This window comes from Jaculus jaculus, chromosome 10 (assembly GCF_020740685.1).
Source record: "Jaculus jaculus isolate mJacJac1 chromosome 10, mJacJac1.mat.Y.cur, whole genome shotgun sequence".
Taxonomy (NCBI): domain Eukaryota; kingdom Metazoa; phylum Chordata; class Mammalia; order Rodentia; family Dipodidae; genus Jaculus; species Jaculus jaculus.
The window spans coordinates 103520837-103538383 of record NC_059111.1 but is presented as its reverse complement, the minus strand read 5'-3'; the positions used below and the strand labels follow the sequence as shown (position 1 = coordinate 103538383).

At 44.3% G+C, this 17547-nt stretch overlaps 1 protein-coding gene across 3 annotated transcripts in view; it reads left to right on the top strand.

Moving 5' to 3' along the window:
- The window catches only part of LOC101610537 (transient receptor potential cation channel subfamily V member 5), a 31943-nt gene extending 14955 nt beyond the window's left edge, over positions 1 to 16988 (top strand). For 2 of the 3 annotated variants that reach the window (XM_004661076.2, XM_045160499.1), the window contains 7 exons: positions 4513 to 4599; positions 4706 to 4782; positions 4997 to 5162; positions 5365 to 5431; positions 7941 to 8209; positions 11662 to 11768; positions 13057 to 16988. In XM_004661076.2, the coding sequence (XP_004661133.1) occupies positions 4513 to 4599; positions 4706 to 4782; positions 4997 to 5162; positions 5365 to 5431; positions 7941 to 8209; positions 11662 to 11768; positions 13057 to 13333 (1050 nt within the window). In that variant the 3' untranslated portion in view covers positions 13334 to 16988. Of the gene's footprint in view, positions 1 to 4512; positions 4600 to 4705; positions 4783 to 4996; positions 5163 to 5364; positions 5432 to 7940; positions 8210 to 11661; positions 11770 to 13056 lie in introns of those variants that run through there. The other variant, XM_045160500.1, reaches the window with a different exon arrangement.
- Positions 16989 to 17547: the final 559 nt, after the last annotated feature.

Here is a 17547-nt window from a genome sequence, read left to right as displayed (position 1 = left end):
GGATTTCCTAAGGAAAGGGGGCGTTGACCCTGTAGCTTTGTGTATCTGAAGCTCACATGGAGAATAAGGACTTGAGTCAGAGGTCAAAGCAGTGAGGCTTTTTTAAAACTAGGATTTATGTATTTTAATTTTAAATGGTTTTTGTTGTTATTTGTTGTTGTTTGGTTTGGTTTGGTTTGGTTTTGCGAGGTAGGGTCTCACTCTGGCCCAGGCTGACCTGGACTTCACTATGTACTCTCAGGGTGGCCTTGAACTCAAGGTGATCCTCCTACTCAGCCTGTCTGGGATTAAAGGCGTGCACCACTATGACCAGCCTTAAATGATTTTTTTTTTTAATGGATTATCCATGTACAAGGAGAGGAAGACAGAGGGGTGGGGAGAGAATGGACACACCAGTCCCCCAGACTCTGAAAACAAACTCCATATCCCTTGCTAGTTTGTATATCTGGCTTTATGAGAGAACTGGAGAATTGAACCCAGGCCATCAGATTTTACAAGCAAGTTCCTTTAATTGCTGAGCCAGTTAAACCAGACCTCTAGGTTTTATTTTTTATTCTTACCTCACCATGAGCATTTCTAATTAATAGAACCCATAGGCAGGATTTTAAAGATCAAAACATGGAAAGCAATGATTCCTGGGTGACACATGCCTGCAATTCCCAGCTCTAGGGAGATAAGAGACAGAAGGATCCACCGTGATTTCCAGGCCAGTCTGGTCTATACAATGAATTCCATCCGGGCCAGCCAAGGGATTCATAGTGAGACTCCTGTCTCAAGGATACAACAGCAACAACAAACAAAACAAACATACAAACAAACAAAAAAGCATCTGAGTCTCTAACTGTCCCTCCTCGTATGTCCCTCCCTCTTGCTCATGTCTCATTATCTCTTTTTACAGTTGTCACTTCCATGACCTTGAGACTGCACACTTCTACCTCTATTTGTTACTCAAGTGGAGACCGTGTCTCATCTCTGAATCTCTCCTCTGATAAGGATTTAGGGAACTCCCTCACTGCCATGTATTCTTCGAAGGCATGGAGCAACTAAGGAAGTCATGTGATGGCATGCACATTTTTAGATCAGTCTAGAAGCTTGGTGGGGACAGTGGGATAAAAGAGAAGAACATGAATGCAGGTAAACAGGATGGCAAATGCCACCAGGTGGTTTTTCTTACGGTGTTAGTTCTGTGGAATGAAGGAGAGAGGAACATCGGAGAGAACCGAAAGGCTGAGTAATCCGGAGTTAGAATGAGTGCTTCTAATAACATACTTTGCCCGACAAAACCTTGGTCTTGATCTCCAAGCCTTTTCTTTTTTTTTTTAAATTTTTTTTTTGTTCATTTTTTATTTATTTATTTGAGAGTGACAGACACAGGGAGAAAGACAGATAGAGGGAGAGATTGAGGATGGGTGCGCCAGGGCTTCCAGCCACTGCAAACGAACTCCAGACGCGTGCGTCCCCCTTGTGCATCTGGCTAACGTGGGACCTGGGGAACCGAGCCTTGAACCGGGGTCCTTAGGCTTCATAGGCAAGCGCTTAACCGCTAAGCCATCTCTTCAGCCCTCCAAGCCTTTTCTTTTTGTTTTTAATTTTTATTAACATTTTCCCTCCCTCCCAAGCCTTTTCTTAAGGACCATAAATCTAGAGTGTTAAAGACTAGCTGCTTAGTTTAGACGGAAAATCCTGACTACAATCTTCTAAGGAAAAAAAAAAATTCTGAAACTTAAAGGAAAACCAGCAGAGAGTGGAGGCTCATGCCTGAAATCCCAACAAACTGGCTGGGAGGCTGGGGTAGAAGGGTTACTGTGAATTTGAGGCAAGCCTGGGCTACGTAATTATATCCTGTCTCAACACCAGCCATAGAAAATAATAATAAGGAAAATCGATTATTTGTTTGGATTTAGGGTTCAATTCCAGGGGAGCTAGTAGTTAGTTAAAGGGGAGATCATGTCATGTGACACCAGAAGTCAATCATCAAGATTCAACATCCCTTTGCAGTTTTCAAACACGGTCACTTTCTCAACTTTGTAAAAAGCACCTATTCTAAACCCAGAGACAACATTGTATGACAACGTGGAACATGAGAATTCCCCTGCAATGAAAGCGTTTGACAGGCCCATTATTATTACCATTATGGAACCTCTCTCTCTCACACATGGCTTCCAGGAAGAACAGTTTAGCTTTTTTTTTGTTTTGTTTTTTGTTTTTTTTAACACACATCTCCGTGTATGTGGTTTGCTTTCTGGTCTTGAAGAACATAAACGGGGGCTTACATGGGGGCCCACCTTGTATGAAGGAGGGAAACTTTGGAAAAAGTCACGGCAGCAAATCCTAGGTGGAGCTGAGGTGGAACTTACCTTACAATTTCTAGATGCCTCTCAGATTGGCGGATTTGATCAGGAAATAGCTCCACGCAAAAGAATCTGCCGAGTAGGGAAAGAGAGGGGTGGGTGAGGGGGCGCTCCAGCAAGAGTCTGGTAGCCAGCCCATTTTGGCCCCCAGTTCTTGTCTTCATTTCCCCAGGGTATAGCTGGTGCCATTGCTTCACTGGCCTCTAGGGGCGCTCTGATCATTAAAGCTCTGTTTTCCCTCCCTTCCTTCCTTCCCTTCTCTCTCATTTTCTCTCTTCCTCTTTCTTTCTTTCTTCACTTTTAATTTCTTTTTCTTTTTTTGAGACAGGATCTCAGAAAGTTTCTCAGGCTGGTCTTGAACTTGTTATGCAGCCAAGGATGACCTTAAACTCCCAATCCTCCTGTCTCCACTTCCCAAGGGCTGGTATTACAGTCTTGTTTCACTACACCCTACCCAGTGCCTTTTCTTGACAGAAACAAGCAAAGCTTGGTGGAATTTTCTGGATCTAATCAACTGGCATTAGTTTGGTTTTTAATTCAGCAATTTTGAGCAGGCTCAGATTCATTTATCTTATTTGTATGTTTAATGCTAGTTCTAAAATTAAGGTGTTTACTATTTATTCTCCTACCTACTATGTGAGCATAAAAAGATGTTGGGGGCTGGAGAGATGGCTTAGTGGTTAAGGACTTGCCTGTGAAGCCTAAGGACACCGGTTCCCCAGGACCCACTTTATCCAGATGCACAAGGGGGCGCACACTTCTGCAGTTTGTTTGCAGTGGCTGGAGGCCCTGGTGCACCCATTATCTCTCTGTCTGTCACTTTCAAATAAATTAAAAAAATAAAAAATAAATAAAAAAAGGACAGTGGCATGTTTACAATAGAAGACAGATATCATAGGAACACTAAAATAAAGGAAAAGAAGGCAGCCCATGAACTTAATTTCAGAAGGGAGATAAGGGGAATTCATATAGTTGCTAGGGCTGGGAAGAAGACAAAAAAAAAAAATGACCAGCAAACAACAAACTCTAAATAGACTAAAAGCTAGCTGAATATGCTAGAGTGATTTGTAGTTTCAGGCTGAAATTGTCTGAACATCATTATTTTTTTTTTCCAGCTAGTGGGTCCATAATCTTTCTGACATTCTCAAATGAGGTCATCAACTGAGAAAAGTAAAGGATCATTAGCAGAGGATTATGTCACTGTACCTGTGTGACACTGCAGAGCCTTTTCACTGATGCAACATGCACTGATGCGCGGTGGGCTTCCTCTCACCTGGACCCCAGGACTATACTTCCAACACTGACTGCTCACAATAAGCAGAGTGTCTTCGGGGCATTCTACCTGTATCTAGCCAGATATCCACCCTATTCTGTTGCCAAATTGTAGTATAACTGCAATAGATATATCTATGGCCTATTGTGGTTTATCAAATCCATTCCAAAAACACCATCTAATACAATTTTCACAATGGAATAAGCTTTAGAGTCTCCTTCTGAAGTTCTCAGATATTAAATTACTATTCCCGGGTCTCATTAGAAGTTCTGGGCTCATTGTACGACCTGAATTCTGAGATATGCTTGTGGTATCTTCTACTCAGCATGAACCACAATGAGATTGGGATAGTAGTATTTTCCCCAATGGCTGAAGCCATCCATGAGTGGCTCTGACCTCTCATTCACTTGGTATCATCTGTTCTTTTGCTTGCTCTATTTTATTTTACCATTTCTGTAGAAAGGGTTTCACTATGTAGCCCAAGCTAACCTCCAATGTTTGGTCCTGCTATTTCAACCTCTTGAGTGTTAGAATTTCAGGCATGTACTACCATGCCTAGAATTTTATTTGGTCTTCTTGATGCTTTAAATGTGTTTTGGGCTGCTCAGTACACATCAGAAGTTATTTCTCACAACATATGTAGAAGAGGTGTTATTACTAGATAGTAGCCCCAGTCATTAGCCTATAACCTGATGATAAAGCCCTAGAGACATAAACTCATGTCCTAGTCAGAGAGTTGGCCACAACGGCAACAGCAGTGGGTTGATGGTGAGACGGTACAGAGCTTTCATTCATCTTGGATGTATCTTGGCAGCTGTAGATAACTTGCTCCAAAAGTTCCACTTTCCACCTCCAAAACCATTTCTTGTCCTGCATATCCTTCCACAGGAGGCATATGTGACTTACCAGGACAACATCCGGCTGGTGGGGGAGCTGGTGACTGTCCTTGGGGCTGTGATTATCCTGCTTCTAGAGGTGAGGAGGAGGGCAGTGTGGGTGAGAGAACCATCAGCCTGAGACCCCCCCCCTCAGATTGAGTTGTAGTCTATAATATCGTTTTATTTTACTGCCCTTTCCCCAGATCCCAGACATTTTCAGAGTGGGTGCCTCTCGCTATTTTGGACAGACAATCCTCGGAGGGCCATTCCATGTTATCATGTGAGTGTCTCCTCTCCCAGACTCTGCTTCCACTTGCCAGGTCACTCTTGCAGTGGTTATCATGTGGTATCCAATGCAGGGATTCTTGTCCAGATAGGTGTTTCAGTTGTTAAAACCGAGCCTCAGTGTGTGGGTGCCCTCCACATCACCACAGTGCTACAGGGGACCTACACTACTCCTGAGCCTCACTCTTTCCTCTCTACTTTCACTCCAGCATTACCTACGCCTCTCTGGTGTTGGTGACCATGGTGATGAGGCTCACCAATATGAATGGGGAGGTGGTGCCCATATCCCTGGCCCTGGTGCTGGGCTGGTGCAGTGTCATGTATTTTGCCCGAGGATTTCAGATGTTGGGTCCCTTCACCATCATGATTCAGAAGGTTAGTGCTTCCCTAAACCTTCCTCTGGCTCAGCTCAAGGACCTTCCCAGATGGAGGGATGGGAAAAGATATAAAGATGAACTGATGTTCAGAGCAGAGTTGGTGGAACCTATGGGGACCTTCGAATCTGTTAGCGGTCGCTTCTCAGAGACAGTGAGGAAAGAATTGCCTCACCTTTCCTCCTCTTCTCTGTTTCCTGTAGATGATTTTTGGAGACCTGATGCGCTTCTGCTGGCTGATGGCTATGGTCATCCTGGGTTTCGCCTCAGGTAAGAGCGCTACTTCTAGAGTGCTGAGTACAGATCTTCAGAAAGCTAACTCGCACTTCCCAGCTCTCATTTGCACTCCATTTCAGTGTCATCGTTTCCTATTAGAAAGCGAGTCCAAAGCCATGCCTTTGTCCATAAGTTAAGACAACTCAGGCCTACAAAGACTCATGTGATCTGGGTTGGATAACTGGCCACAAGACCTTTAGAAAAAGCACTGGAGGGCTGGAGAGATGGCTTAGCAGTTAAGCGCTTGCCTGTGAAGCCTAAGGACCCCGGTTCGAGGCTCGGTTCCCCAGGTCCCTCGTTAGCCAGATGCACAAGGGGGCGCACGCGTCTGGAGTTCGTTTGCAGAGGCTGGAAGCCCTGGCGCGCCCATTCTCTCTCTCTCCCTCTATCTGTCTTTCTCTCTGTGTCTGTCACTCTCAAATAAATAAATAAAATTAAAAAAAAAAAAGAAAAAGCACTGGAGACAGGGACATTAAACAAACAAACAAACAACAACAACAAAAAAAAAAACCCTGAATAATTATGGAGCTCAGAAACCTATATGGACAAATGGAAAGACACCAGGGTTAAGTAGTATGTTGATAGCTCAGAAGATGAAACAAGAGGCACTCAGTAGACCAGACATTCTCTTTCCGTGCGTAGTTAAAGTTGGAAGAAAAGGAAAGAATTATAAAGGGGAGGTAAAGAATAAGAGTTTAAAAAGCCTGAAGTGTGTGTGTGTGTGTGTGTGTGTGTGTGTGTGTGTGTGTGTGAGAGAGAGAGAGAGAGAGAGAGAGAGAGAGAGAGAGAGAGAGAGAGAGGGAATAAAGAGTTGTAAGAGGGTCTGAGTCGCTGGAGAAGAGCAGGAGCTCTGTCAAGGTGCAATGTGTGAGCCGGGAGTAGTGGGTAACAACAGCATGGCTCTTCACATATGCATGCACCCCAATAACTACACCCACTTCTGGCCACATTAGGTTCCCTGGCACCTTTTCTCCACACCCAGGTGCCCAAGCCCTCAGAGACAAGCCTGTTGTAACTTCTCTCATGCTCACTACCTCTTGAAGGGGATTATGTTGCAGGGAGCGTAGGTGGACGTCCACATGAATGCACATGTGTGGGCCCACACTCATGAACACACAAGCTCACCACACATGTACACATGCAAAAAAAAAATAATAAATAAATCCCCATCAGGAGTTAGCTGTAATTTGAAAACTACAAACTGTTGGTCAAAGAAAGGGATGTCTGTAAGTGACAGTAAGTGGACTCCAGACACAGTGAATAGCACACACTAGTAAGAATTTATGGGTAAGGCTGGGTGCCTCCCAATGTTTTTATTCTGTTGGTAACATGAAAGCACCACTCAGTACTATAGCTAGTCAGAAACTTCAAAAGAAAAAAAAAAGTATGTGAAGAAAGAGCTGGCAGAGCTGAGGAGCAACAACTGGTGGAAGAGAGATCTTAGAGGCAGCAGCGGGAAAGGCCATGTCGGAGGCATGAAAGACAGTAACTCTAACTCATTCCCCAGTGTTGTGACTGAGCACCTGTTAGACAAGAGAACACCAAACAGAAGAGCTCTGCACACCCCCATCCATCACCCCCCCCCCACGTCTGCCTAGCTCATTACCAAACTCTATCTCCAGAAATCTTCCTGCTCACTGAAGTTTCCCACAAAACAGTAGATGAAAAGGGTTCTATGAAGACCTTGAGTATGAAAGGATCCAAATGTGAATCTGGCTGGACTCTCGGGGCCTCATACAGGCTTTCCTCCCTGTCCTTACCCCATCTGCACTTTTCACATATGTAGATTACAATATAGGGACACGATGACAGAGTACTTTTCTATAAATGTGCTTACCTAGGAGCTCCTAAATGATCACTTCTTGCCCAATGCACATGCACTTCTTAACTAAGGAAGCAGATTCTTGTTACAGACCTTATTTTGGCTCTTGGGATCGCCTTTTCATATGTTTTAGTATCCCATGTAGATACGCTCAGGGTCTAGTGCTATCATTAGATTCTAGGACCACCTTCCATACACTAGGCTACACTCCAATCAGAGATGACTTTTCCATGATGATCCAAGCTCATGATGGTCAGAGAGTTTCAAAGTGATGGTAGTATGGGCAATGAAGACAGAAAGGTGAACTTAATTGAGCCTTGTAATGTACTCTGTTCTTTAAAACTGTTGGAGATTCTGTGGATTCTTTTAACAACTGAGTTTGCAGATATCTGCTCTTCTAAAAAAGAATAACCTGTTAGGTGACTTATACATATCCACAGCACATATTTGTTTTTGATAAATGGCTGAGTGCTGTCATTACCTAACACAGTGAACTTAGTCATACGGCATCTTTGGGTTAACCATTTCTGAGGTGAGTATATTTTGGGTGTGTAATTGTGTTTACATGTATGTAAGGGATGGCAGCATATATATCAGGGTAGAATTAACGTTAACCAGGCCCATACTTATGGTGACCACTTTATTTCCCCGTCCATATTGCCCTCTTCTTGGACGGAGCAGCGTTCTATGTAATTTTCCAGACAGAGGACCCGACCAATCTGGGGGAATTCTCCAACTATACCACGGCCCTCTTCAGCACCTTCGAGCTCTTCCTCACCATCATCGATGCCCCTGCCAATTACACAGTGGACCTGCCCGTCATGTACAGCCTCACCTACTCCGCCTTTGCCATCATCGCCACGCTGCTCATGCTCAACCTGTTCATCGCCATGATGGGCGACACCCACTGGCGGGTGGCCCAAGAGCGGGATGAGCTCTGGAGGGCCCAGGTGAGCTTGTTTAGAGTAGTCTTACTTTGGGGCAGGGTCTGCCGAGGAAAATCGTTGCGGGATATGTAATGGCCGACCACTCTCAGGAGAGTAGCAAAATGGCCCAGAGGCATTGTCAACTCAGTTAGGTTTGTTTAGTCCTGAGGTGCACATGGCTGCATGGAAGAGACAGAGCAGGATAAAAGGTGGGAGAGGGCTGTTTAATCACAGGTGAAAAGTAGATGCAGGAGTCCCTGAATCCACTAAAAACAGTAATTTAGCCTCTTAATTCTTGAATTTGGACCTGATCTTCAGTTAAATTCTACAAATCCCTAAGTCCCTATTACATAGTTTCTTTGTATCACCATAGGTTAAATAATTCTAGGTCTAGACGTTGTCTTCAAATGCCTGTTAGAAGTAGTTGAACTGGTACTCAGTAGAATGATGGACTGGTGGGAGGGGCCACTTAGCACCTTTAATCCAGCCAACTATGACTGCGTTATCTTTCACATGTGAATGGCGATTTAGGAGTCGAAGAGTTTCCCACATTTTGGAAGGTGTTGTTCTTAGAAGTATCCATGTTGTACTGAACTGAAGCCTATCTCCCTATAATTTTACTCTTCGTCCTCAGACTTCCCTCTCACGTGACGGAGAACACACATTCTTCCGCGTGTACTGCCGCAGTTAGCTTTGCTTTGCTGACACAAAACACCCGACCAAAAGCAAGTTTGTGGGAAGAAAGGGTTTATTTTGGCTTAAAGGCTGCAGGGGCAGCTCCATGATGGCAGGGGAGCCTGGCATAAGCAGAGGTTGGATGGCTCCTCCTGGCCAACATCAGGCAGACAACAGCAGCAGGAGAGTGTGCCAAATGCTAGCAAGAGGAAGCTGGCTGTGATACCCATAAGCCCACCTTCAACAATATATCACATCGAGGAGACACCAATTCTAAAATTGCCACAGCTGGAGACCTAGCATTCAAAACACATAGGTTTATGGGGTGGGGGACACCTGGATCAAACCACCACATATACTATGTAAGTATTTGAATATAGCCAGTGTTCACCATTCAGATTTTTCAGTCATGCAACCAGTCTTCTAGATGTAAGGAAGTGTCTAGAAGCTGGGGTACAAGCATGAACGTCATAGATACAACCTATTTCCTAGTAAACCTGCCAAGCTGTTTGGAAAGACAGGCATTAAATTACTTCCAGAAGGCTTCAAAGCACAGAAGTAAAAGTACCACAGAAAAATAAAAGGTGCTCTGAACAGGATGCAGCTGAGGAATTAAACTGGAAAGTGAGGGAGCGCCATATCGATGGAGTGACATTTAAGATGAGATGCTGAAAATGGGGAAGATTAGTCAATAGAGAAGAGTGATTGGGGGCAACAGACGTCAGGTTTGTAACAATGAGGACACAGGACTGCAGGGAGGAAGAAACTAAACTCATAAGCTTTGTTTATAAAAACAGGGGAAGGTGGTTGTGTTACAAGGTTTTAAAGAGTTAAACTAGATTTAGGGAGTCTGGCCTGAGCCCTGTCTCGGTTTCCCATTTCTGTCAGCTTCCCTGCTCTGCCCTCTTTTCTCCTGACTCTCTCCTGTAAGGCAAGCTGTCTCATCATGTTTTCGGGGCAGCCTACAAGGCACTCCAGATGCCCGAAGGAATGAGGAGGTGCCCTGAACGGTGCAGGTCCCAGGGCCCCGTTCTGTGAACATCCTGGTGCTGTGCCAGGAGGCAGGCTTTAAAAGAGCATCTTTGGACTGTGGTCGTAGTAGCTCAGTGGTAAGCTTACTTACCCAGCATGTCCAAGGCTCTTTCCAGTCCACAGCATCTCAATCAATCAATCAATCAATCAATCAATAAAGACAAATATAAAGCATCTTCACAGACAATTCAGAGTAAGTTCCATGGCTCTGTAATAAGTTTAAGTAGCTGGTACAAGGTTGAATGTGAGATAAGGCTCGAAGCTAGATAGTGAGGCAGTAGTGGTGGTGGAATTAAGAAGATGAGGAGATGATGTCTCCTCACCTCCAGTGTGTTAGGGGGAGCAGACCATACTGGATGGAGTACAGCCCTCTCTACTCTAACCAATGGTCTGAAAAAAGGTGAAGAAGTGATGCTCTGGATGAAAGGTGGTTCTGTTACAAAAAAAAAAAAATGAGTGTTGAATGAAGGAAGAAGAATCATGAATGCACATTTTGAGGAAAAGAAGAGCTATGCAGACAAGAACAGAAAGGTTGAAAGACCTGAGCTGGGAGAGAACCTGGTCCATCGTCAGTTTGGAGCAATGAGGAAGAACGGACGAACGTGTCACAGAGAACCGGCTGTGTTAGGGGTTGCCATCTCCTTCCTGCCATGGCCTCCCATCTCCAGCCCATCCTGAGTGCGTACTGTGTTCATGTGTTAAGAGGTCCTCATCCCTCTGACACTCCAACAGTCCCTGTGAAGATCAGAGCTGGGAAGCACAAGGAGAGGCTTTTCCTTGCTTTGGATGGAATACCACTTCCTATGAACAGCCCTTGAAAATGGAGTCACACCTTCAAGCAAATATACAACTGGTCCTTTCTGAACTCATGAGCAACTGTGACATGAATCACTTAGCTAATCCCCTTCAATATAAAGTAGGACTTCATGTTTCGTTCTGTTAAATTTCACGTTACTGACTTTAGAGCAGCATTCCATTTCGGTGAAATCATTTTATATGACTTTTGCCACCCCACATATTGCATATCCCTCCCAGTTTTGTGTCACAGGCATATTTGATAAGCTTGATGTCTGTTTCATCTAGGTAATTAATGAGGGCTGGGCAAAGGACAGAGCATGGGGCACATAGTTGGCAGGGACCACTAGAAATGTCCCTGCCAACTATGCAGACGTTCATCAAACAGCTTCCGTCTTAAGATATGAATTTATAATTTGTAATGAACTCCCTGACCTGCAGCAACATCATTTCAGCCCTGAGATCATACGGATTCTATTTAATTATTTCATTTAAATCGAGATCACTGGTCTGTGGCTTTCTCATGAAAAATAAAAAGGAAATAAGATTAGTTTGGAATGACTCATGTCCTGTGAATACGAATAATAATGTAGGAGTTACTGATCACTTAAAAAATAAAATGTATAGGGGCTGGAGAGATGCTTAGTGGTTGAGGCACTTGCCTGCAAAGCATAAGAATCCAGGTTTGACTTCCCAGAACCCACATAAGCCAGATGCACAATGTGTCATATGTGTCTGGAGTTCATTTGCAGTAGCTAGAGGCCCTGGCATGCCCATTCTCTCCCTCTCTCTCATAATAAAACATATATATATATATATATCTCGATAAATGGGATAAATGGTGGTCCTTGCCTCCAGTCTCCAGGGCCCTCATCCACAGGTTGCTTTTGATTACATTTATCAGTGGCCAAACTGTCTCTCTCTGACCTCATGGATCTTTCTGAGATCTTTCTTGACTTCTCATCCATCTCCAGGTTGTGGCCACCACAGTGATGCTGGAAAGGAAGATGCCCCGCTTCCTGTGGCCTCGCTCAGGTATCTGTGGTTGCGAGTACGGCTTGGGAGACCGCTGGTTCTTGCGGTAAGTGGCAGTATGCCCATACGACCCGTAGATGTGATCCATGGCAGTGAGGGAAGCCTGAAATGTGAAATGTCACTTGGGGGACCGCGGTTCTTGCAGTAAGTGGCAGTATGAGCATACGACCCTCAGATGTGATCCATGGCAGTGAGGGAAGTCCTGAAATGTGAAATGTCACTGGGCTGTCTGGGCGGGGGTCAGAGAGATGGAGCTGAAGTGGGGGGATTAAAAGAATGGTGGGTTGTTGCACCTCACAACACTGATTGTGGGCAAGTGTGTCTACATAAAAGGTGATGGTTAGATGTGGGCATGGGTTATGCCACTTGCCCAAGTGTTGTTCTTTCTATAACATTATTTCCAGTATATTCTCTCCTTGAATCTATCTTCTTTCATACTTAGCCTTGACCACCTTACCTGGCTCTTCTTTTCCTTTCTTTTCCTTTTTTAAAATTTTTTTGAGGCAAGCCCGACAGACTGGTCTTTTTTTTTTTTTTATGAGAGAGAGTGAGAGTGAGAGTGAAAGCAAGAGACTAAGAGAGAGATTTGGCACAAGGGTGTCCAGCCACTGTAACTCAACTCCAGATGCCTGAGCCACCTCGTGTAAACGTGCGACCTTGTGCATACTTCACTTTGTGTGTCTGGCTTATGTGGGATCTGGGGAGTCGAGCATGGGTCCTTGGGTTTCACAGGCAAGAGCCTTAATCACTAAGCCATCTCTCCAGCCCTATTTTTTATGTATTTACTTGAGAGAGAGGGAGAGAAAGAGAGAGGATGGGTGTGCCAGGGCTCCAGTCACTGCAAATGAACTCCAGGTGCATGCACCACTTTGTGCATCTGGCTTATGTAGTCTTGGGAAATTCAATGTTGGTCCTTTGCCATTGCAAGCAAACACCTTAACCATTAAGCCATCTCTCCAGCCCTTTAAAGACTATTTATTATTTTATTTTATTTATTTGGGACAGAGGGAGAGAGAAAGAAAGAAGCAGAGAGAGAAAGAATGGGCACTGACCCGGAATTGAATCCTCTAACCTTCATGATGCTCATCTCTCCTAAGTGGCTTCCCCTTCTCTTTCACGTTGCCATGTGTGAGTGCGGCACACATCCTGTTACCTTCCATATCCGACTGTTCTCCATTAATCACGTACTCGACTTAGCTTTCCCTTCCGCACACTTGATCCTGGATGCTTTCCCTGCTTCCTACATTTCCATTTTCTCCACGTTCTTTCCTCTTCTTTCTGAGGGTCCTCTCCCCCCACTTCAGACTAGTCTTTTCTGTTTAACCTCTCATCAGGGTTGAGCACCTCCATGACCAGAACCCCTTGAGAGTGCTTCGCTATGTGGAAGCTTTCAAATCCTCAGATAAGGAGGAGGGAGAGGAGCAGCCTTCTGAAAAACAGCCCTGCGGGACTGAATGTGAAACTGCATCCAGAGCCTCTCTATCCAGGACCACATCGCTAAGCAGCAGCAGCCACCGTGGCTGGGATATTCTTCGACGAAACACCCTGGGGCACTTGAATCTTGGACTGGACCTTGGTGAGGGTGATGTAGAAGAGGTCTACCATTTATGATGAGGATTCTTGTTGCTCTTCACCTGGACCCAGGTGGGCATACATGAGGACAGAGAAGGGGACACCTGCTTCTGCAAGGATCTAAGTGCCTGCTAATCATGGGAGGATGTAGACAAATTATTTTCTAGAGGATAATATTTCACCCTTCCAATTTCAGCATTTCCAGAGATGGACAGTACTCTATTGTATATGTTGTGTAGGTTCTTTGAAGACATCTTAAGAGTTTTTGAGCAAAGTTGAACTTGGCAACTGAAGACATGGGAAAGAGAGATAGATTAACATCTGAACCAACTTTCTTTTCTTCCCCCTTTTGGACATATATAGGCACGAGAAAAATAATAAGCCCTGAGGCCTGTTTGATTGTCTGATTCCTCAGGGTTCACTGTGGTGACAGACAGTGTGGGCCATGAAAGCCATGGTCCTTCATCTTTCCTCCTTACCCTGTTCCCTCCATGGGACTCTCTCCTCACCTAGCAACCAAACCCCACCTAGAAAAATGCAAGAAGAAAAAATCCTTTTTTTTCTTGCCTTCAAATTTTCTTTTACTATGGCTAAAATGCATATAAGATCTCTCATTTTGACCATTTTCAGTTGCATTAAATGCATCCAGACCATTGTATAACCACGAGAACTATTCGTCTGCAGAGGCTGTTCATCCTCTCCAACTGAAACTCATACTCACTGAGCAATAGCTCCATGCTATTCTTTCCCTTCCGTCTTCGATAGCCAAGATTTCACTTTCAGTCTGAATTTACTCTAGATGTTTCATAGACGTAGGATCATGCAGCGTTAGGTCTATTCAGTCTGGCTTATTTCATTTAGTATAATAGTCTCAAGGTTTCATCCATGCTGTAATAGGTATCGGAATTCTCCTTTTTGAAAATGAAATGCAGACATTCCAATTGTCCACCCATTCATCTGTCAGCAGGTGTGGTGAATAATGCTGCTATGAAAGTAAGAATGCATGTATCTGTACTAGCTCTTGTTCGCAATTTTTGTGAGGGGGGTGGATAACTCAGTAATCTGACTGTTGTACCATACAGAAACCCCATGTTTAATTTTATTTTGGCATGGTGTCATACTGTTTCCCAAAGAAGGTTTCACCATTTTATACTCCCTCCCAAACGGGTGTGATACGGTATCTCATTGTAGTTTTGATTTGCCTTTCTCTAAAGATGAAGATTGCCGAATATCTTTCATGTACTAATTTATAATAATTGTTGTTCCTTTATGTTTGTCCTTTGAGGGTCAGTCTGACATATTTGCATCTCATTTGCATCGTGATGTGGTTCTTAATTATGAGTGGTGAATTATGCCTTCTGTTGTCTGAATGGCTCAATCATTCCTTCAGGTGCTTTCCGGCAGCTAATCTTCCTTGAGCCTGATGGTAAAGGCTCTTGCTTCATGTCCTGGAACTTCTATGCTCCACACACATGATCCTTTGCTCTTGGGCTGAATTGCATTCATACAGATCTGGCCAATCCTACCAGAGGCAAACTTGGAACCAGAGGCCCAAGGCACCCATGACAGAGGCTCCTATATGGCCTCCCTTCTGTTTCCAGCCCTGTGTCTCATCTCACTTCTATTGATGCCTCTATCAAAAAGTCCAGATCAACTTTAAAGAGAATTGTAGTCTGGAAGATTAAAGAGATAAGTGGAATTTGGGAAACCTCAGAGAGCTTCACGCCAATAGACAAACACAGAACAGTATTGCCCAACAGAGGATCACAGGAATGTGTGTGGTGGCACGGGGGTTAAAAGTGCTGAGTCATCATGATTCACCTTCTTGTATTTTTTTTCTTCCTCTTCCACAGTGGAAGCACTTGGACGTCTGTGTGGTCTGTGTGCCAGGTCCAGTTCACTCTGCATTGTCAGACACCGGTGATATTCCCATCCCCACCTCTTCTGACCCTTCTCACTTGTGTCATCTTCAAGCTCTCCTCCACAGCTCTGTCACAAATTAAATATGGTGCATTCTTTTAACGTCCTCTTTCATCTCTACCTCTCCTTTGAACGGCTCCCCTATCGTTTTTATTTCCTGCTCACAGGCAGTTTCCCTGGCTTTTTGCTGTTTCCTCAACCTATCGTGGTCTGACCTGGGCTTCTCCTGGGTGTTGATTCCACTCTTGTTCCCTCCCGGAAGTGAGAACCACTGAGCCACCTTGCTTTTGCTCAAACTCTGTAGATTCTAGTTGACTATTCGTCACTTTTCACCTTCTTGTGTTTTGCCACTCCTTTAAATACGTTTGGTCCACAGGTCTCTGTGTTTTTCTACCTAGGCAGCTCCACTACTGACATAGATTATCCACGTGTAAGCTCATAACTTACAAGTGCCTATCTTCAGCTTAGATCTGTCTCTTGAGCTTCAGGCGTGAACAACTTGGACAGCCAGCGATTGGACCGCTCTCCCTGGATACTTCATGGACACCTCAAGCTCATCATGTTCCTAACTGGGTAGCTTTTCCTCCTCACCAAACCTGCTCCTCCACCGGCATTCTCAGCCAAACAGGTGGGAACTCTGCAGGGAAAGTTGCCTAAACGACAGTTCCAGGTGTCATCCTCAGTACTTCTGTAGTTACCTCTCATTGCCTCAGATTTCAAATAATCTGTTCTCTAAACCACCATGCTTAAAAATAACTAATTTTGATTAGATAGGAAAAGGAGCTATCTTACTATTGCTCCAGCTCCTTAAGTACTTTCCCTATTCACTAGTAATAATTCGTTATTTATTTACCATTCCCAAAACATTACCAATCTACTCAAGCACATATATGCACATACTTCTGTTCAAAACATAAAACGATAACATTTTAGAAAGATGATTCTTGCTTATCTAGTCTGATAGATGTTGGAACTGTCCCCATAGCAGTACAACATTAGAAAAACTCTCCCAGGGTCATGTGCAGTGTTGTTACACACCTATAACCCCAGCACTCAGATGAAGCATGAGTTCAAAGCCAGCCTGGGCTACAAAGTGACACCTTATCTCAGGAAACAAAACAACTATGAAGGCTTCCATTTGTTTTCACCTATACGAGCTCCTGCCATTCTTCTGAGTAGGCCACCATCATCTCCCCCTCTGCATCGCATCAGCACGCTCCTTGCTGCTCTTTTTGCCTGTGGTCTTGATCTTCTCCAATGAACAGTCTATGCTGCAGCGAGATTGTCCTTTGTCAGATACAGCTCCTGCTTCAAAGGATAGTCTTTGGCAAGCCCTGCTGTGACCTGACTGCCAGCAGCCGCCTCAACTCTACAAGTCCCCCATTTAGAACTATCATCCCGCAACATGTATAATGTTTAGTTCCTAGATACTAATTCTTTTTCCTTTCAACCTTTATGACTTATGGATATTCCTACCTGCCTGCATTCATTGTCCCTTCCATCTTTGTGATTTTTTTTTAAATTCAGTCTATTGGTCTCAGGTTAAAGATATTTGATGTGTGTGTACGCATGTGTACGCTGGAGAGTTGGTTAGTCCCTGACTCCCAGACTAGGTTATAGAGGACCTATTCTATGTTCCTAGACCATTTATATTTTCTTCTGTGTGTTATTGACCTCTTCTGCACTTTATTGCATTTGTTTCTTTAGATATCTGTTTTTCTTAGTAGGCTACATGTGCCACAAAGGCAAAATCATGTCCATCTTGTTCACTATTGTATTCCCAGCACTGGCACAATGCCTTGTACCCTGTATTGTACAATAAATAGCTATTAACTGAATCTATGAATGATTAACCTGCTTTAAGTTCTCCCACTGTATGTACACGTGCACACACACACACACACACACACACACACACACACACAAATGCTTTTTGAGGTAGGGTTTTACTCTAGCACAGGCTGAACTGGAACCCACTCTGCAGCTCCAGGCTGGCCTCACATTCACAAAGATTCTCCTCGGCTTCCTGAGTGCTGGGATTAAAGGCGTGTGCCGCCACGCCCAGCCATCAATTTTATTTTGTTTTGTTTTCTTGCCTCTTCTTTTAAAATGCTTTATGGACAACCTCCGTAATATACACAATATATCATGATGTAATCTCCTCTCCACTACCCTTTTCCCCCTGCCCACGCCCCCCCACCTCCGCCTTATGACCAGTTGATCTCTGCTCTGTTTCAGCGTCATGGTGTTTCTCCTCCTGTTGTGCAGGTGTTGTACAGGTAGCGTCAACCTCTGTGAGGACATGGATGCCATAGCCACTTGGTGTTTGGGAT